General features: G+C 46.7%; 1 protein-coding gene across 1 annotated transcript in view; it reads right to left on the reverse strand.

Annotated features, from left to right (window-relative positions):
* Positions 1 to 21,380, reverse strand: part of ITGAV (integrin subunit alpha V) — a 382,159-nt gene that overhangs the window by 319,604 nt on the left and 41,175 nt on the right. The window contains exon 2 of the mRNA XM_085648702.1: positions 11,092 to 11,219. Within this exon, the coding sequence (XP_085504828.1) occupies positions 11,092 to 11,219 (128 nt within the window). The remainder of the gene's footprint in view (positions 1 to 11,091; positions 11,220 to 21,380) is intronic.

Below are 21,380 nucleotides of genomic sequence, written 5' to 3' on the forward strand. Positions count from 1 at the left end.
GTCACTGTGATGACACGAGAAAATTTGAACCAGAGGGCGATGGTCAGATTTTACTTCAAAAGGAATTCCCCATAAATAAAACTTAAAATGATGTATGGCCCAAAACACACTCAACGCCTCCCTCTCAATACAAGAATAGTTAACCTCCGCATCTCTGAGAGCCCTGGAGGCAAAAGCCACAACCTTCTCTACACCATCCTCCACCTGCGAAAGTACTGCTCCCAGACCCTTGAGACTCGCATCAGTTGTAAGAATGGTTCTTAATTTCGCATCAAAATGACCCAATGTGGGCATCCTTCCAATTTCTGATTTAACTAACTCAAAAGCTCTTCCACACTCAGGTGTCCAGACAAAATGCACCCCTTTCTTTAGTAAAACTCTAATTGGTTCAACCACACTGGCAAACCCTCTCACAAATTTGGAGTAAAACTCCGCCATGCCCAGAAAAGACCTAATCTGCTCCTTATCCTGCGGTGCAGGGGCCATCACAATACTCTCTGCCAACTTGAGTTTGGGTTGTATACCCTCTCCAGAAATAACGTGTCCCAGATATGTCACAGATTTCAACCCTATACGACACTTGTCTCTTTTAAGAGTGAGCCCTCTTTCCCTCAACTTGCACAACACAGATCTCAAAACCCTTTCATGCTCACTCTCACACTTCCCATAAGCTAAAATATCGTCTTGGAAAAACAAGACATTAGAAAGATCTCCAAGTACCATCTTCATAATTCTTTGGAAACAAGCTGCGGCTGAAGCCAGCCCAAAAGGCATCCTCAAAAACTGGTAAGCCCCCAAAGGAGTAACAAAAGATGTTAGATGCCTGGAACTCTTGTGAAGTTTAACTTGATGATACGCGGAGGACAAATCCAACACGCTAAAAACCTTGGCCCCCTTTAACAAACTGATGCATTCAGAAATGTTAGGAAGGGGTTGTCGATCTACCCAGATCCACTCATTTAATCCGCGCAAGTCCACACACATTCTCACCGCTGTTCCCCCATCCTTGGGTGCCAAAACCACTGGGGCCAGCCACTCTGACGCCTCAATCTCCTCAATCACCTTCAAATCCAGCAATCTTTTAAGTTCCTTCTTCAATGGTTCCATCATTAAATTTGGCACCCAACGTACCTTATGTACACAAGGCTTAGCCGAACTCTTCAAAATAATCCGATGTTCAAAACCATTTAAACAACCAAGATTATCCGAAAACACTTCCGGGAAGTCTTTAACATATTTCTCATTACCAACCTCATCATCAATCTTTGAAATTCTCCCATTCAACCTCTCACACAATTCATCCATCAACATTACTTGATCTCTCGGGTCACTGGCATTGGGATTTAAAATTATACCCAAATCACGTTGATGCCTCCACCTCAACAGATTGTCTCCCCTCACAGCAACATAAACTTTCCCCGTTATTACCCTCTGTTTAAATCCAATCTTAGCAGTTACATATCCAACAATGTCCACACGGGAACCACCATAACTAAAAGGAGCAATATCCGGAGGTTGTAACATCACGCTATCCAACCCAACCACCTCATCCCAAATTTTGTTCCCAATCAGCGTGAAAGGCGAGCCAGAGTCAGCCATGACCGTGAAGTTGTTGTCATCAACAGAAATGTCACAAAAAGGCATGGTGACCCTTCCCGAATCCACCTTGTCTCCTACTTCTGAAATGTTGGATATAACTAAAGTTCGAATCATATCAGAAGGACTTTCTACATTATGACTCTTCTTAGATGATTTGCAAACCCGGGCATAGTGCCCCTTGATACCACAGTTTAAACATATCGAGTCTCTGGCATAACAGTTAGGAAAACTTGAGGAATGTGAAAAGCTTCCACATCTATAACAGCGTACCCTCCTAAAGTCATTGCTATTCTTCTCCCTATCAAAAACACGCTGTTGTCGAGGATCACGCTCATTTTTTTGTTGGATGTCTTTGTCTTTACCACTAGCAACATGTGACTGTGTGTTCTTCATACTGTTTTTATTCCTCGATCCCAACGACACTTTAGCAATCCCCTCAGGGAAATCAGTCTCATCATCACACTCTACCATGGAGTGAACACTACCTTGACCTCTCTTTGTACTGTCATTATGAGCTAGGTTACCATCCTCTTTGTCTTTTCTAATTTCTTTCACCCAGGAGGAAGTGTTTTCGCTGATGGACATACACACATATAAAAATCAAAGAGCTTCAAGAATAACAGAAAAGGGTAAACTTGCAACCCCAGACAGGCAAAACAGAAAGCCAGAAGATAAGAAATCTCCACACGTGCGCACATGTGACGCACAGACCAACACCACACACGAAGTACCCAACCAACTCAAGGATAAGACACTGACGCAAGGCAAGAAAAATAGCCCAATCTAAGATGGCCGCCACGCTTGATGACGCTTCACCCCACGTAACGTGAGCGTCAATGTCACAACGTTAGAACTCAAGACTGAGTCAGAGAACGAAGGACGAGACGCGTGCGAAGAGGGGTTGCCATGGAGTCAGCAGCGCGCAGAGATGGCCTCGTGAGACGTTTGAAAGTAAGCAACGTTTGAAGGCAAGCAACGTTTACTTAACACTTTTCAAGTCCGAAGAAAAATCCGTTTGTAATCCAAATTTCGCTGAAATTACATCGTAGTTGTGTAGATCATCGTAGTTGTGTAGATCAGTCCAATGAGTAGCCAATAAATATTAAGATAATTCGTTAAATCCAAAGTTAGACCAAAACATTAATCCATCCAGCGTAGGTTCGGAGGGGAATCGGTGGTTGCGGCTTGTCCCCAATCAAGCAACTCGTCGCCAGTAATAAATCCAAAAGAAGTAGTAGTCCACAGGAAGACTTTATTATCTTCAACCACCGACAGCACTTGCCAACAGGTCCGCTCCCCAGTGTCTCCTCAGTCAGAATGCCAGTCTGTCATGGAATCATCAGACTCACATTCTGTCACCAGGACAACCACTGACATAGCTCAGAACACAGAAATACAAGTAAATTACAACAGTTGCCTGTTTGGGTTCATTACGCTTTCCTATGACTTGATTCCAACAATTGGTGGCGAGACATGGTGCGTAACCTCTATACTCACCAGTCCTGGAGCCGGATCCATCACAACAATGGAATATCAGGTGAGCTACCTTGATTGAGACCAGCAGCAGCTCCTCCATTGTGACAGAGGAGCGTTACCCCCCACCACCAGCAGAGTAAAACGAAAAATCAAATGATAACAGTTTTACTATAATTTTATTTTTCGTCAGGAGCCGAGTCTTGGGGGCAGGGCCATACGAAGAATGGTAGAGGAGTGATGGTCACTGCTGTTAGTGTGCATGTCGGTTTGGCCAGCCGTCTTAGGGCGGCCAAACCAACATGTGCACTGACATCTCTCCAACCCAGCAGCGCTACTTGGTGGAAAACAACAGAAGGCACAGGCTACCAGTCCCTGATGGAGCACAAAACCAGCCAGCTCCGCCTAATCCTGACACTGCTCTCATGGGTCAAACCAGCATGAGAGCAGTGTCTGGATTGGCCCTAGGAGAGTCCTGTGAGCCTCGGCCTGTGCATAGCAGAAGAGTGGCAGTTAAGTTATTTTGTTATTTGTTTTTTTGTTTTATTATTGCCTCCTTGTGCTGCACCACTACTTTTCCCTGACACCAGCCGCTTTTGATAGAGACGTCTTGATTTCATCTGAGAAGCTTTACTTCTCCACACAGCCTAACACATTAATCACTGTTGTTCATGTGTAAACCAGTCCCCATTTGGCGAACCATATCCTCTCCCGCTATTGCTCACCCCTCAATACCAGTATCTCCAAAACAGTTACGTCTGACACTCAGGTGATTTATGCCAATGCACCATTACAAAGCTTGAGGGCATGCATTGGGAAGTAAGTAGTACCGAAGACCTTAGGGGCCGAGCTGATCTTGTATTCTCTCTCTCTCTCTCTCTCTCTCTCCCTTTCCCACCCTCACATACTAATATTTCCCTTGTGGAATTACACAGGCAAGGGGTGCCATTTCCTGTATGTGCGGATCCACCAATAAGGAGGATTGAAGATTAGCATCAGCGTTCCTGTCTGGAATCCCACATTTTCCAGGAGTTCAGACACCTCACTTTGTAGAAAGAATGAGGAACTTGTTCATTCTCTCCTTACACCTGATCTCTATGAATGAGGCATTCCATTACATTTGGATCATATGTGATCAAGTTTACTGTTTTTCTGATTTTTCTAGATTTCATCATTGCACTATGACAAATGGTATGCAACGTGATGGAAAGTTTCTGAATTGCATTTGATCACGCATAAGTATCATTGTTTGCCTGCCCCATTTCTCCTCATGGGTCTTGGCTTCTATTAGATTTGCTGTCTTGCTATTGGTTGGTGTAACCATGTTAGTTTCTATTCACAAATACCAATTAGCCTCGGGGGGACAAATGATGGCTTCTGTATGTGATGGGGGGTAGGGACCTGACTTTGTTGTCCTGGAACGTTAACGGGCTGGGGGATAGGATTAAGCGGGGTGTGGTCCTGCAGTATCTGAAACGGATTTCGCCTGATGTGGTCTTTCTGCAGGAGACACACCTTATTGGTAACTCCTTTTGTGCCATGAATCGACGTGGTTATCGTTTGGTGGCCCACTCGGGCTTTACGTCAGGCTCACGAGGGGTGGGCATTATGGTCAAGACCTCGCTCCCGCTAGAAATAGACGAGGTGCGCCATGATGAGAGGGGACGCTACACTGTTTTGGTGGGGAGAATGGAGGGCAAAGTAGTCGTCTTTGTCTCAGTGTACGTCCCACCGGGGTTACAGTCCACCACCTTTGCGGACCTGGGACGCCTCCTTCTTGACCTTCCGGGGGGGCTTCTGGTGGCTGGGGGGGGACTTCAACGCGGTGGTTTCTGGGACTATGGATCGTTATCCCCCTAGGGACCTCCCCCGGGCACAGGCGTGGCTGTCGGGCCTTTTGGACACACTGGGATTGGTGGACTGCTGGCGTTTAAAGCATCCCACTCAGCTGCAGTATACCTTCCATTCGGGTGCCCATGGTAGCCTTTCGCGGCTTGATCATATCCTTGTCCCTGCGGCCTATGCCGGGAGGGTGGGGGAGGTGCGCCATTTGGCGAGGGGCATTTCAGATCATTCCCCGCTCCTGTTGCACTTTGATGTCTTCCCGAGGGGGGAGGGCAGGGTAGCTCCAATCAACGCTTGGTACCTGCGCGACCCCACTATTCGCGCTGACTTGATTAAATCCTTGCAACGGTATTTCGAGGAGAATGTGGGGTCAGTCCTGTCGGCTATCTCCCTGTGGGAGGCTTTCAAGACAGTGCTGAGAGGGGAGGCCCTCTCCTTTATTTCCCATGCCCGGAGGCGCGCACAGGAGGAGGTGACCCGGGTGGAGGCCGAAATTACTGAATTGGAGGGTGATTTGGGGAGTGGGGTGACTGACGCTGCGCTCCACGTTCTGCACCTTAAGCAGGCGGCCTATAGGGCCCTCGTCACGGAGGCGGCCAGGGGCCTCAGCAGAGAGCAACAGGGGCGATTGTATGATGTGGGTGATAAGGCGGGCAAGTTGATTGCGTGGTTGGATAAGAAGGAGAGAGCGAGTCGTGTGGTCCCGCTGATTGAGAGGACGGATGGCGTGCGTGTCATTGAGCCGGAAGGCATTGTTTCTTGCTTCGCGGATTATTTCCGCGAGGTATACTCCCCGGTTTCTCCCTGCTCGGAGGAGGATTCCCATGCCCTGCTGCGTGACATCGCGCTCCCCTCCCTTTCTGTGGAGGACAGGGAGTTGCTGGATGCCGCCCCCACCTCGGACGAAATCGCCCTCGCCATCCGCTCGGTCGCTTCTGGCAAGGCCATGGGCCCGAACGGCATTCCTATAGAGTTATACAAGCTGCGACCGGATGTCCTGGCACCCCACCTCCGCGCAATGTTCCTTGCGGCCCACTAGCGGGGCTCCCTCCCGCCGGACCAGCGTCTGGCTACCATCGTGGTCATCCACAAGGAGGGGAGACCTCGAGATCGGGTCACATCCTATCGGCCTATCTCGCTTTTGAATGCGGAACCTAAAATCCTCGCCAAGGTGCTCGCCAACCGGCTGGTCGGCGTGGTGGGCGACCTGGTCCACCAAGACCAGTCCGGCTTTATCCCCCATCGCAATACGGCTCTTAATCTGCGACGCCTGCACGGCGTGCTAGCGCGTGTTCCGTTCGTGCGGGAGCCGGCCATCTTGGCGTCTTTGGACGCCACTATGGCGTTCGACACACTCGAGTGGCCGTACATCTGGGCGATGCTGGCGAAATTTGGCTTTGGGCCGGGTTTCATCAGCTGGGTCAAATTGTTGTACTCGGACCCACTTGCGCAGGTGGTGGTGAATGGTCGAGTCTCGGCCCCATTCGTGCTGGGACGGGGCACGCGACAGGGTTGCCCCCTGTCGCCGCTCCTGTTCGCACTGGCCTTGGAACCCCTGGCAGAGTGGCTGCGGTGGCACCCTTCTATCCGAGGTCTCCGTTGGACCCCTGAGTATGAGGACCGCGTGTCTCTCTATGCAGACGACATCCTTTTGTACTTAGCCTCCCCGCGCAAATCACTGATTGTCCTGGTCGACGTTCTGCACTCTTTTGGCCGCAATTCAGGCCTTGTCATCAACTGGGCCAAATCCTGTGTCTATGTGCTTTCCGGGGAGGCTCCTCTCCTCCCGCGGGGCTGTCCGATCCAGATTGCCTCGGAGGGATTTCGATACTTGGGTGTCTACATTACGCTGGACCCGGTGGCCCGCTACGAGCGAAATTTGCTTCCCCGCCTCCAGCGCTTGAAGGAGGATGTCGCGCGCTGGAGGCGCTTGCCACTTTCGCCGCTCGGCCGGGCGGCGTTGTTCAAGATGATGTCACTGCCGCGCTTCCTGTACGCTCTCCAGAACACTATGGACTTGGTCCCAGCGCGCTACTTCCGTGAAGTGGAGGGTTTACAGCGCCGCATGTTCTGGGATGGGAGGCCGCGTATAGCCTTGGCAAAGTTGACGCTCCCGTGGTACGACGGAGGGATTGCCCTCCCGGATATTAAACGGTATTACTGGGCCTCCCAGTTAGCTGCAATTAATCAGGGCCTCTATGGGCCCGCCCTAAACCCGGCATTTGAAATGGACAAGATGCTCCTGCCCGGTGGCGACTACAACCGAGCGCTCTACGCTAGTGTGCCCGATTCCCGCTTGACGGGACCCACGCGTGTCATGGTGCGAGTTTGGCACGCGGCTAATGCAGCTATGGGCTGGAAGGACCGTTTGACCCGGGCGTCACCGCTGTATGCGTCTGAGAGGTTGGGCTCTCTGTGGACCTCGAAGGGCTTTGAGCAGTGGGACACTATAGGCATCAGTACAGTGGGGGATCTCTGGACGAGGGGAGGATTTAAAACATTCGAGACGTTGCAGGCGGAGTTTCAGCTGCGGGGCAGTGAATACTTTCGGTACCTGCAGGTCCGTCACGCGCTGGGCTCCGTCTTCCCAGACGTGGCCTCCATCCCGGAGTCCTCCCCCCTGGAGGATCGAGTGCTAGATGGCCATGTTCCGGACAGCACGATCTCCCTCATTTACAAGAAACTGATAAATGATCGCTCGGGCTTACTGACTGGCCTCCGCGAGGCCTGGGTTGCCGATGGGCTGGAGTTGGACGACGAGGACTGGATTTCCGCGGTGGCCTCTCCGAAGGAGGTGGCCATCCCGGCTCGCCTTCGTTTCGTCCAGCTTAAGATACTCCACCGGGTGTACATGACGGGGCCAAGGCTTCTGCGTATGGGCTATGCCGAGGACGGATTGTGTAAGCGTGGGTGTGGTGCTTCAGCGACTTTTTTGCACATTTTGTGGGAATGCCCGAGGGTGGAGCGATTCTGGCGTGGTGTGCATGAGGTCCTGCGAGCGGTTACGCATGTCGCGCTGTTGCCTGAAGCGAGGATATGTTTGCTGAATGTGTGGGAACCGACCGATTACTCGGTTCCGCAGACGCGATGGGTGACTCTGGGCTATATGGTGGCTAAACGGGACGTTGCACAGCTGTGGGGATCCCAGAGGTCCCCGGCGGTGTCGGCCTGGAAAGAACACATGGATTGGTGCATGTTCCGAGAAAAGGTGGTGTATGTGGCGCGGGGTAAGCCTGGGGCATGGGTGAAGATATGGGGCCCCTGGAACGCCTACCGCGGGGATATCTGCGAGCCGCCGTTGTTGCCTCCCGCTTCACCAGCTCCATCCCCCTAGTTTACTCCCTCCCTCAGTTCCGAGCACAGTATTCTCCCAGTCCCGGACCTGTTTCCCTTACCCTCTCGGGTGTCTTCAGTGGATGGTTTGGGGTCCCCCATTTGAGGAGCACGTGCTGCCACTTTCGATCGTGGGTTGCCTTGCGGGTGTGTGTTTATTTATGTTGTTGTGTTGTATAAAATGAAACCGTATTGTGGGCTCAGAGCCATATGGCCCGCGTTGTGGATACCTCCTGCCTTAGTGTCTATGTAAAGCTAAGTACCTCATTGTATGTATGTCATTTGTTATCGTCACTTTAGCGGCCGGCCGGAAGGTTGTAGGCCCATACCTGTATATATTTGAGATTGCAATAAACGGTTTCAAAAAAAAAAAAAAAAAAAAAAAAAAACAAATACCAATTAGCTATGAGGAGCATTTAATTAGGGGAAGTAATAACTTTGTTTTTCAACAAGAATATGGGGGGCTACATGAAGAAATCAGGTTTAAAAGTGCATTGATGAAAAATATTTTTTGCTTGTTGTTTGGGTTCTGGGAAATATATACCTAGCAGCTGCTTTCATAAAATCAATGCTAATCCTAACCCTGCCCATTAAGGGCTGCATAGCTAAACAAGCCAGTAATGTTCCAGGTTTTTGTTTGTCCATGAAAATGTACACTTAGTCGGAGAAGCATCCTTGACTGTGCAGTTGAAAGTCTCCCTATAGTGAAGCCTGCAGTTTTCTTAGACAGGCCCTCCGACACTCATTTATCCTCATCGTCTTTGCTTTCTTTACAGTTTGCCTACACAAACACATGTTATTGGTGACAAGCGGAATTATAAGTCTATTCTTGCAAAGAAGTCTTTGAACTCTAAGCTATGGGTTGTGGGGTAGAGCTAAACCCCTCTGAAATGTGAATTAAAAACTAGCATTTTTCCTAAGCTAGCTGACTGAAACTAAATATTATGAAACTACTTTCCAACTGAAGGAGTCCTCATCAGTCGCGGTTCGTGCAGGTAACAGCGGTGGGGCCGTGTAAGGGGGAATTTTGAGGGATGATGCCAAGGGAAAATTAATTATTTATTAAATTTTACCTCAACATCATCCCTCAAAAACCCCCTTTACCTGGCCCCACCGCTGTTACCTGCACGGACCGTGGCTGTTCCTCACTGGGGTGTCTACAATGATGATGCTAGTTCAGTAACGATGGAGGTATAAACAAACTGGTCTAGGTACATCAGTATCATCACGGCAAGTTCAGATACCAGTTGGATGGCGAAACCCATTGGGTGGTGCTGTTCTTCTCCAAGAACAGTTAATCTATGAGGCCCTTAGTTGCTCGCAGTAAAACTAGGATGTGTGTAAACAGGCGAACAGAAGCCAGCAGAGACATACTCAATACAGGCAGGCGAGCGCCTCAGATTATCTACATCGAATTATTTCATTCTCCATGAGACACAAAACAGAAGATGAGACCAATGATTGCAGAAAATGGATGTTCTCTAATGGGATTCCCAGAGCAGGACAGGTTTGTTCTCTCTCTTTCAAAACTGCATTTGTCACAGTCTGGTCATGTGTGATGGAAAACTGAAATGCAATGAAACCAATTTATATGCTGGGGGAAATACAATAAAATGAACTTCTAGACAAGACAAGCAACAACTTTGCACAGCATTCTTTGTAACGAGAAAAGAGCTGCAGCACCATCGCATGACTCTGGAATCCGCAAAAGTAAAAGTAAATCTGTTATCTCCGGGTGTGCTTTGTAGTCCTCTGGCCAGACCATGAAAAACACACTAGGCTTGTTACCAAGGACGTGCTTTCTTGTCCTAAAAATGTAACTGAGCAGTAGCCAATAATGATGGCTTTACCTCGGGACTGTGAATCATGGGAGATTAGTATTCACAGTATTGTGTTTTTTAGCTTATAAAAATAGCTCTACAATTCCAGTGCTGGAAAGTGTGATCCCTAATGTAGAAATCTACGAAAAGATAACTGCTGGGCAATGCAGCGACTTACGCCTTAATAGAAGAACTCAACAGCTCAGATGTAGAAGTTATTAATGAATTACGTCTAGCAGTTCAATCTCTTTGCTGGCACAGCGTCGTGGGAAAAGTTTACTGCATATGGGATTGTTCCTTCCAACATCAGGAATGTCTGCAGACCTGCAGAGATCAGAAGTCACCGAACTGGATATGAACTTTTCTTTCTCTATACAGTTGTGATAAAATGGCCTCACCCCAGCGAATAGATTAATGTGGCTAGAACTGTATTGCCGAAAATTATATTTTATTATGGTCATAGTCCAAATAATTACTTTGCCTATATCTGGTAGAACTTACACGCCAATACCGTAATATATATATATATGAGATTTGGAATACACCTTTCTGTGGAAACACTTGGCAACAGTGTTATGACGTGAGAAAGGCAGCCAAGGTTGAAGATTAAAGTCACAAATTCGGATCCCTTCTAAAAAGCAGTCAGGGCTGGAAAATAGCTTCTCGTGTAAAATGATCACCTCTGAAAAGACAGTAAGATGGTGTAGGGCCAGCGACAGCCCAGCGTCATGCAGAGTGTAACTCACATATGGCTAGTCACCCTGAAAGGTTAGTAGGGCTGAACACAGTCCATCATGTCAGGATGATCACTAAAAGAGTGTCCGAAGAAGAGTCTGTCACGGGTCAATGTAGCCTCCCAAAGACCAGCCGGCTACAGGCTAGCAGGAAATTGATTCTGCCTCAGCTCTACTGCATTAAATACTGTGAGTTACCTATGTCAACATTTTTACCAAATACGATTCTGATAGATTAACAGACACATGTTAACTGCAAAGAATGGAACAAGCACACACTTTCTTACCTCGAGAATCAAAAATGATAGGGTTACAATCCTGGTTAAGCTTCCAGCCACATTTGATCACATGGCCTCCTTCCACAATGCCAGCTTGTGACGTATTTGCCTTTGGTGCACCAACCAGCAGAAATACCCTAGAAATTGAGGTACATAGTGAGACTGAGCAGTTACTATAGAGCTACAGTGTAAAACCTAAAACAAATTCCACAGTCGAGAAAGAACATTTATAGTAAAAGATTCATATGATTGCCACTGAGGTCTGGCAATCCAGCAATTTCGGCACACAACTTAAAATTTGCCTACGAAAGTGTTTTACAAATTGTCTTGCTGATGAAGACATTTTATAATTTCACTAATTTTAGGATACCGAATAATTCTGATGATTTAGAGATTACCCTACTCCAATAAGGATCTATACAGAAAGCAACTAGAAGTAAAAAAAGAACAAGGTTTAAATTGATTCTTACAACCTCTGGTAAATGATGCCTGAAACATGTGCATATAACATCCGAAACCATTATTTTACGGATCCTGACATTTTTTGCCCATTTATCTTAAAAACGTTTTTCTGCCCTGCTGCTGGGATCTGGAGCTTATATCTCAGAAGCTACTGCCTGGGGACAGGAACGACTTTACGTAGCAGACCACGGAACGCATAGTGCGGATATGGTAGGCAAGGCATACACTGTGCTCAGAGTGATGGCACAATTAGGCAGAGCTGCACCTGCGCGTTAAACCTAGTAATACCACTGCGGATCACACCACGGCGGAGTTGGGAGAGTGAAGATAGTGGGTGCCTCTGAATCAGAGACGAGATCTCACTCCTTTGTCTCTTTGGTGCAGGCTGGGGAAGGACCCTACCAGAGAGCCTCCTCCAAGGAGGCTGCTGTTCAATGCCCTGCACTCTGGAATGCTGGGACCAGGCTCACAAGCATCTCTCAACATGGCAGAACAAAATAACACTTGGAATGAAACCAAGGAAGACACTGAAAATACAATAAAGACACTAATTGAGATGCTCTGGCACTTGCCTAGAGATCGTACTTAACAGAGAGTGTTATCTAAAGGGAGGGTGCGTGCCCTACTGACAGGCTAATACAAATGCCCATGCCAGGCACTGCGCCCATGCCAAATCCCCACTGCCTCTGTCTGCATAAACATGCTGCCGTGGTGTGCAGCTTGTGCTTCCTTGCCTGTGTACCCCTTCCACAACGCAATGCTTGGGCCATATTACACCAGAAGTCACCTGTTCCTCGCAGCGCTGTCAGTGGTTCCATGTCAAGCCTGTGCAAGTTAAGTTTGCACTGCAGCATAAAAATATTTCCCAAGTGTGTCACTGAGAAACCCTTGACTACACAAAAGACCAAACAATTGGCTTTGTCAATGCTGATTCTTCACAACATTTCTTCCTACTCTGCATGAGAACTTTATTAGACTGTTCTGACATATAAACGAAAGGGACATTATTTTGAGATCTTAAATAGATCATTCTTTTCTGAAACAGTGAGTCAATGTTTAAAAAAAGCAAATCATTGGTGAATGGTCTAAATATGCGTGGCAGATTCTGTTTCCAAGGTGTGTGGGCTAAAAACAGCAAACTCTTCAATAATCTTACACAAATCATCCCCCTGAAGCAAATAGAATTCCATACATTTCGACAAATTACAACCAGTTCTTTAAAATAAACACAAGCATTTCCAATGCAATTCAGTTCACATATGCAAGAGTTAGAGCTATTGCCGTTGTAAATGAACATGTGCTTTGGTTTGGAGTGGAGTGGATGTATGTGGATTGGAGTGGAATTATGTGGGATGAATTTGAATGGTTAGTTGTGGAATTGTGTGATGTGTAATGTATTTTTTTAGTGGAATTATGTGGTATGGTGAATAAGTAGGGGTGAGAGCTACACAGAATAGATGGAAAGGAAGATAGAGAGGCATAGGTAGTTTGTGCATGAACTCCAGACAGAGGAGCAGAAACAGTGTGTGAAAAAGAGAGAAAGAAGGGAAGAGCAGGCCACAGCGCATAAAGAGGGAGCGCCTGTGTACGCAGAAGACACCCCAAGAAGAGGAGGAGAATGTGGGCAATCTTGAAATGGCAGGGGGAAAAAACTGTGCTTGAAGACCTGAAGTGAACCAATATGAGAGAGGCGGGAAGAGTGTGTGAGAGAGCAAAAGAGAGAGAGAGAGAGAGAGAGAGAGAGAGAGAGACTGACTCTGAAGGACCTAAGCCCCCCTTGCCAGGCTTCTGAAACTTTTCAGAAATGCTGCAAAGAAGTCGACCTGCGCCAAATCCCCTTTCAATAATATTTACATAAGACGCTTGACTGAAGCACAGTAGAAAAGGAGTGCGTGCAGCGCAACAAAGGCAGCTGAATGCCACCTCAAACCACCTATTTCTGTCCTCTGGTACATTCGCTCCTACACAGAGCCTGCTCCATAGACTTCAATCAGCCTTCGTGTTAAGAAAATAACACACTTAAATGTAAAATCAAGTTACGTTGTGTGTTGTTTGGAAATGGACTATGTGCAGTGAAAAACTACACCTTTATATTAGCCAAAGTAAAAAAATACCAAATGAAACCGTTACAAACATTTAAGCGGCTCAAAGATGCAACATGAAAGAAAGACTACAAATCATAGTATCCAAGGGTCTATTGGGTAAACTGATATCCCTGTCTGAACGGGAGATTAGGTTTGGGGCTCGGGCCATGTTGTAACCATTTAAGGTCATTAACAGTTCTAAGTGGAATTCTCTGAGAAAGATCAATGGTTGACCCAAAAAATAAGTGCGTCCTTCAAGAACCACGATTTGCAAGTGAGCCCAAGGCACTTCAGCCAGAGAGACGGGCATGCAGGCCAGAGACAATGTAAACGAACAAAAGCATGTCAGTTGATAAGAGCTCCCTTTACATTTCTCCGGTGTCGATGACGTTTACATCATTGTCGTAGCAATCAAGCGCGCATGGAGCGAAGGCGCTGCCTGACCTACTGAGGGAAAAAATGTGGAAGTGCTCATTCTCGTTGACTTAAGCACACAGCTGGACTAAAAAAAAATATTAAAAGACGCAGGTTGTCTCCCATCCTCCAGAAGATGAAGGGGAAGTTATTATAACAAAATAATCAAAAATACTAAACTATGTGTCATGTTTCATTCATGACAGTCGATTGTTCGCTTGCTCTGCATCTGAAGACTACAAACTATATTGCTGGAAACATGCACTCTCCACTTTCAACTACATACCGGTATCGAGCAAATAAAACATATCCAATCCATGAACTCAGCAGCGTATATCAAATGTCATCAGATTCTCACTTGCTGGAGGGCCATAAATCCGCCCGTTTTCTTGAAACAAGAAGAAAGTGCTAGTTACTCTTATATGGCACACCTAAAATGCACACATCGCAAGGGAGAAGGCACGACACTCGTTAAACTGAAAAGATCCCAACTTTCATAAAGTTGCCGTCTGAGACAGGCATCCTGTTCTTAGCTGCAAACATATTAGAAGCACACCTATGCATAACAAGCATTGGCATAGCCAATAGGTCTCGCCTTTGGGACCTTATAAGTGTTCAGCCATGCAACAGTTGATGTTGTTGCACCAAGGATATTGTGCTGGATAACTAAACACTTAAAAGGTCCCAAAGGCAAAACCTATTGGCTAAGCCAATGCTTGTTAAATGATGGCCTGTAAGTAGCAATACAGTGTTCTCTGCAGACTATGTCCAGCCCTGGGCACTCTAGAATAATGATATATATGTAGCGTTTGAATGTAGCACCTTTATCTTTCTAGTAATAGCATACGACATACTTAGGTTTTCCACATCATTAAATTTATGTGGAACACCGTGCCTCAAGTAGAAACTGGTGCGAGAAGTAAAAAGGATGCAAATGAAATGTTCACACCTCTTAGCAATTGTAAAGATTCTGAAATGAGAGAAAATAGCGTTCACTAATACTTTACACTCACTCTTACTGCCAACTACTTTGGTTGATGAGCACAAAACAGTAAGCATTCAGTAATAACACGCTCAAAATATCTGCAAAATGATTTGCCCACGATTTACCCCATTTTTTTTTAGCTACTGTGTAAATCAGATGCACTACTATCATGTGAACACAGCACAAGTAACAACTGCACAGCCGAGATCTGGCATACGATTTTAGCAGCAGTGTGTAATAACCCCATATAGAGCTGTTTTCACTTCACAAACCATTCGTGTCAGGATACTACAATTCCCAGAATTGCTTGCCTCGGCGAGATTTATTGTGAATGAGGATTTTCAGAAAAGGGCTTTAAGCCCCGCCCCTCACTTCCATTGGCTGGCGTCACCGTTTATGCTAAACGGTGGCCTGCCATTGAGAATGAGGGTTTTTCTGTGACGCCCTTTCGCCTCCGAGCCGGACTGGGTAGCCTGCTTTGCTGCAGTTGCAAAGCACTTTCTTATCTTTATGGGGCCAGGTGTTTCTAATTAGGCCCCATAAAGACAAAAGATCTCCATGCTCTGGCTGCAGCGCGGTGCTCTTTCACTTTCACTTTCGGGACAGCGCTTGTTACTTGTGCAATGGCGATAGCTTGTTTTATTGGCTGCCTTGCCTTAGAGACTAAACACAAGCTTATCACTGGTTGGGAAAATACTTTACAGTAGCTCATTGGCTCTAGCTCGGAAAGTGCACGTGCCCCCGTGGTGCTGTCTTGAGCTGCAGCACATCCCGCCGTCTGTCAGTAGGCGACTCTAGTAACAATAGCACAAATATGCTGATTTTTCAAGGGGAGTGTAACACTACTCCATTTCAACGAGCCGGTGCCCCTGGCAGCCAGAAGTTTCCCATTGCCCGGTTGCACGGGATTGGTGGTAGCATGTCAACTGTTCCCTAAGGCGGGCTGAAGTCTGAGCAGACTCCACCCCGCAGCAGGTTCCTTTGTGCGTTCCACTGGGAAGAGCCACCCAGTCTGTACTTGCGTCACAAGCGCGTTACCTCCTGCGGAGCCCCCATCTGACTATCCCTCCCTCCCGCTGCTTCAGAGCACCGCGGCTTTCAACCCCTTCTTTGCGCAGGGCTCAGGCTGATCTCCGCGGTTCCCTCCTGGACGACAAATCTGACTCACCTGCAACTCTCACCTCGGGCCTGCCCCTCCGTCCGGGGTCCATAAGATAGAGGTGAGTGCTGTTCTACCTGCAGAGGGCCGCTGTAGTTGCCGATCGCTTCACAGAAGCAGGGCTGGACTCCGCATCCACTGCTTGCTGTTCCTGTTGTGCTCCCTGGTTGCGCACCCACCTCCACCTGTCTACTTCGCCCGGCTGCTCTTGTGCTTTCTTCCCACCGATTCTTTGGTTCTGCGTTTTTGTGTTGCTGTTGCCCTTTGACAGACGATCTGCTCCGCAGGGGGTGGGATTGGACTGCCTCTGGTCCTACTGCTTCTGTGTGCTAACTTCCCACTGACTTCTGCGCCTCCTGTGGTAGGGCTATGTGGATGCTAGGGTCCTCACACACTGTCCTGGTGTGTTGCTGTGATGCTAAAGACTTTGGGCACACTGCTCTGCAGTGGTGGTGCTGGGCTTTATTAGTGCTCATGGAGGCTAATCTGGTCTGGGTCTCTACATCAACCCATCCCAGGTGGAGGGAAAATGGGTTGGACTTTAGACAGTTCCAGACCCACCTTCCATCTGAGGTAACAGCATGTGGACCACTACTCCGCGGGGGCAGTTCTGGGCTCCACACCCACCAATGTGTGGGCATGTTATTGAACTCTAATCTGCACTCTACACAGCCAAGTAAGGGTCAAGGCTAGCTATCAGGTAGTTTCCGATTAAACTCCTCGACTGCCTTATTAAAATGTGTGTGTAGCCAGGCCACTCTCATGACGTGTATATATCATGCGCACGAGCCACAAGTGTCAATGGACATGTCTTGCTAGTGTTTGCGCAGTCAAAGGGTTTATGATTATTCAGTGGACTGGGTGTCATAAATGGTACATCGTTTAATACAGCCCATTGACGAATACACTGATAAAGATGGGGCATTGACACTCATGCTTTTGAAAATGTTTTCGTTTGTGAACGCTCTCATGCTTTCTCCAACTAAAATGTATATCTTGAAGAAAAAAATACTTAAGTAAATACTTCTATGTCGGTGGAGTTTATATTGTGGGCATTACCGACCAACATTTCCTAGGTCTGTGCTTTTTCATTAAATAAAGCTTAAGTTCCAATTGCAGCATTTAAAGCACTAATATACTTTTGGCAGTCCTTGCTGACATCTCCCCCCCCCCTTTACATATTGTAAACGGTGTGCACAGAATTTTTAACACTTGCTTTTTGCTACACAATCAAAAGCTCTGTTATTCAAATACTGTCTGGTATTTTGTGCAATCAGTGTCAGCCAAATGATCTGTTCACCTGTCCTAAACAAGCATTAAAAATGCAATAGGTCTCGCCTTTTATTAAGTTAAAGCCATTTGCTTTGCTATATAATACCATTAGCAAAGCAAATGGTTTGAACTTAATCAAAGACGAGACCTATTGCTTTTTTAATGCTTGTTTTATCTGCCTCCAAAGCTATTAAACAGTTTCGTAACTAAACAACTATAGTAGATAAAGTAAAAAGCAAACACTACCACATTCTTTGTAATTATGTTAATCTGCTGGTTTATCAAACCTTTTCATAAACAAATGTTTACATTTCTTTGCAGGCTTTGGGTCACAAGCAATACATCCTTCTAATGCGTCAAGGAATGTAAAAAATAATCATCCTGAAACTGATGGCTTGTTACCATCAATAAAAGCGCAGTGATATGCATATATGCAAATAGGCTTCTATCAAAGTAAATGCCCACTTTACAAGTAGTTGCGTAAAGACAGATCTCCATTTCTAACAGTGCAATTCGCACCAATTAAACAGCATATGCCACATTCGCATGGAGATTAGCTTGTGAAAATAGTGAGTACAAAAACAGAAAATGTCTGTAGTAAAAGACGCATAACATCAATAAAAGAATATGAGCTAAACTTGTTTCCTAAAGCTTGAATCTTGCACACCAGTGGGAGGGCACTGCGAGTTATTTACGGTGCTAGTAACCTGCAAGCCTGCAGCAGCACGTGGACTCTGGCAGTGAATTATCTTAAATGTATGAAGAAAAACGAGTCCATGCAGTCACCTTTAATCGAGTGTGCCGAAATCAAGAGGGTCTCTAGCTGCAATACCCGGGGAACATAGTTTACCATCCGATTAAAGAATTAAAATAGATATATTATCAGAGCCATGCTTGGGCGTGAAACGTCTGTGGAGAAAAGATACGCCGTCGCACTGAAAAGAATTCGCAGAGCTGCTGCGTGTTTCCAAGTCGTCCGCACTGACACGCGTTCTGTTTATTTTTTTTCTTGAACTTCCTGGTCTTACGTAAATGCTGCAAAAATAACGCGGCAGGATGCCCCCACAGACCAGCCCACTTGTGGTCTACCACAGATATGAGGAGGGAGGTGCTGCTTTTAATTTTTGGGGGCACAGTAGTTTCATTACAAAGAGCTACTTGAAACTCAGTCTACAACAAAGGAGTACGATATTTTTGTTAAGGACTAACAAGAGAAAAACATCTATTGCCAGCAACTAAAACTAAAAACAGGTCACTGGTGAAAAATAGTAAAACAGAATTGGCACACAAGCTTGATTCTTGCACACCTTTTTCTAAATTCATGGAAAAATGGTAATTCCACTTGCCGCACCTCAACATCAATTATTTGTATCTCTGCAACGTTTGTCATGGATGAATGGCACACACAACACTCTTTAAGCCAAACCTAAAAATGTCCCAGTCTAATATAGACAACAAGCCTGTAGGAGTGTGCTATTTTAGTATCAAGTAATACAACTGCGCCACCTGCTGCACACAACTGATATGACAAATGAAGAGTTTGCCCAGCAAAAGCAGGAAACGTGGCCACGCTAATTACTAACAGATGGTCCCTGCGCGCCGCTGCTCGCTCCCGCAAGGAGGATGCCGTGACATGCCCGAGTTTGTGAAAAGTGCAGACAGATTCCAAAAGGTCATCTCCTAGAGCAGTGCATGCGCGCTGCACTAGGCTCGACCTAAAAAGAGATTAAGAAGGGCGGATGAGTTTCAAAATGTAGCAGCACTATGGGGTCTGAGAACATACTAGCTAACCGGTTTTTGATATGTTTAATTGTGCACAAGATGTTCTATTTTTATTCTTCTTGTTTGCAAACATGCTCTCACTTTCTGAATGAGTAACACAAAGGTTTTAAGTGGTTTGTGAGAAAAGAGATGGTGTGCCTTTGGCCTCATTCCCCTATATAGTTATGGAACTCCTCAATGCCTTGCAATAGCCTTGTCATGTACGGCAGGGGATAATTGTTCCCCATATATAGATTTGGTTCACATTCTACTCTGGTTTCACATAAAATATGTCTGAGTCCAAGAATGAACTACACTTCACTGACTGAAGACTTCCATTCTCTTAAGCTACACTTGTCCTATACCAGTTTCGGTTTATGTAAAATAGACTAGCCTCAAAATGTTATATAATGTGCTTCGCTGCCCAGTGGCTGTGTATGCACTATATGAATACCTGAAATAAATAAATACCATGCCTTCCCTGTGCCATCAAGCAGTGCAACATTGAGCATAAACAACCCAACCCTAAGTGAGAGCTGGTGCAGAACAAAAGAAAGTGAGTTTGAATGAGAAGCTCATGGACACACCTACATGGGAGCGCTCACTAAAAATCTGTGACTGGAAACACCAATAGTAGAATTTCACAACTTTATTGTTGCAAAAGATGTGCACTCGACTTCACGCCAGTCTAACAACTGAAGGATTTGGATATCTGGTACGAATTGAAGGCCTTAATGAGGGAGATACTATTTCATCATTCGAGATTTGTAAACTAATTTTAAAATCATGTTACCAAGAGCGAGAGGTAGATTAAGATGAGGTAGATTAAAATTAGGCTCTGTCAAAATTTGCATTATCCCTCTGTAATTAATTTTGGCCATTACCTAAAATTCTGTTATTGTGCCACAGCACATAATTATGCACTGTTTGTGATAAAAATGTACTGAAAACACATGGAAACAATACTAATGACCGAGTGAAAGCGGCTGTCGTCAGCGCGGCCTTCGTGGTATTTCTGCACTTTTTTTGCAAGAAATGCATCCTCACAAGCAAAGTGGTTATAGGAGGACGTATTTCAAGCTAAAATATAGGACCAAATGAAGTTTTGCATTTCGCATAATTTTGCGGAACTTTTGCGTAATGACGCAGAAGCAAATTTCGCAAACATCTCACTCTGCTTTTCTAGCTGATCTCGCTCTCGCTCCCAGCTGCTCGTTCCTCCCCTACTTATGGCGACCATTGTGCGATCACGCAGCAGGCATGCGCAGCAAGCATGCCAAAGGCGCACCTTTGGCAAGCCCGTCTGTGCCCGTCTGCGTCCCGACCGCGGCCAGCGCCAGGAACCCTGGACCTATGACCCTCCATCCCTACGACTCCGCCGCCATCCACGCACTCAACCCCGGAAGACTCGGATCCTGCAAACAGGGCTCGCCAAAACCAACCCACAGCCAGTTCTGCTGCCTCCACTGCTGCCTGACTCTCACCACAACACCGCCCCCCAACACCGCCGACGCCAAAAACGAAGACACCCTGAGATGCATCCTCCTAAACGTGCGCTCCATACACAAGCATGCCACGGAAATCTGGAACCTTCTCGACTCCCTTTCACCAGACATCGCCTTCTTCAAGGAGACTTGGATCAATACCTCCTCTGCCCCAAACATCAACATCGCCATCCTGGACGGATACAAGATCCAAAGGAAGGACTGCCTCAACCACCCGGGAGGTGGCCTAGCCATCGCCCACAAAAGCCTCACAACCTCCAGCGAAATGTTCCCCTCCGCCGAACACCTACATTTCAAGATTCAGATCATCCCCAATACCACACTCCAAGGAACCCTCGTCTACAGACCCCCCGGCCCCCGGGCACCCTTCACCGACTTCATCGCACCCCACGCCATCGCATTAACAAACTACATACTCATCGGAGACCTGAACTTCCACCTCGACAACCCAAACGACCCCAAATCCGCCACACTCCATGACAACCTCGCCAACATCGGACTCAAACAACTCGTCACCACATCGACCAGGACACACCCTCGACCCCATCTTCGCCACAGGAAATAGCATCCACTTCAGCCACACAATGCAACCACCATGGACAGACCACCACTGCGTACACTTCACCATCGACAAACCAAGGGCACCCAAACCTACA

The sequence above is a fragment of the Triturus cristatus genome, chromosome 3_2 (genome assembly GCF_964204655.1).
Source record: "Triturus cristatus chromosome 3_2, aTriCri1.1, whole genome shotgun sequence".
In the NCBI taxonomy this organism is placed as follows: Eukaryota; Metazoa; Chordata; class Amphibia; order Caudata; family Salamandridae; genus Triturus; species Triturus cristatus.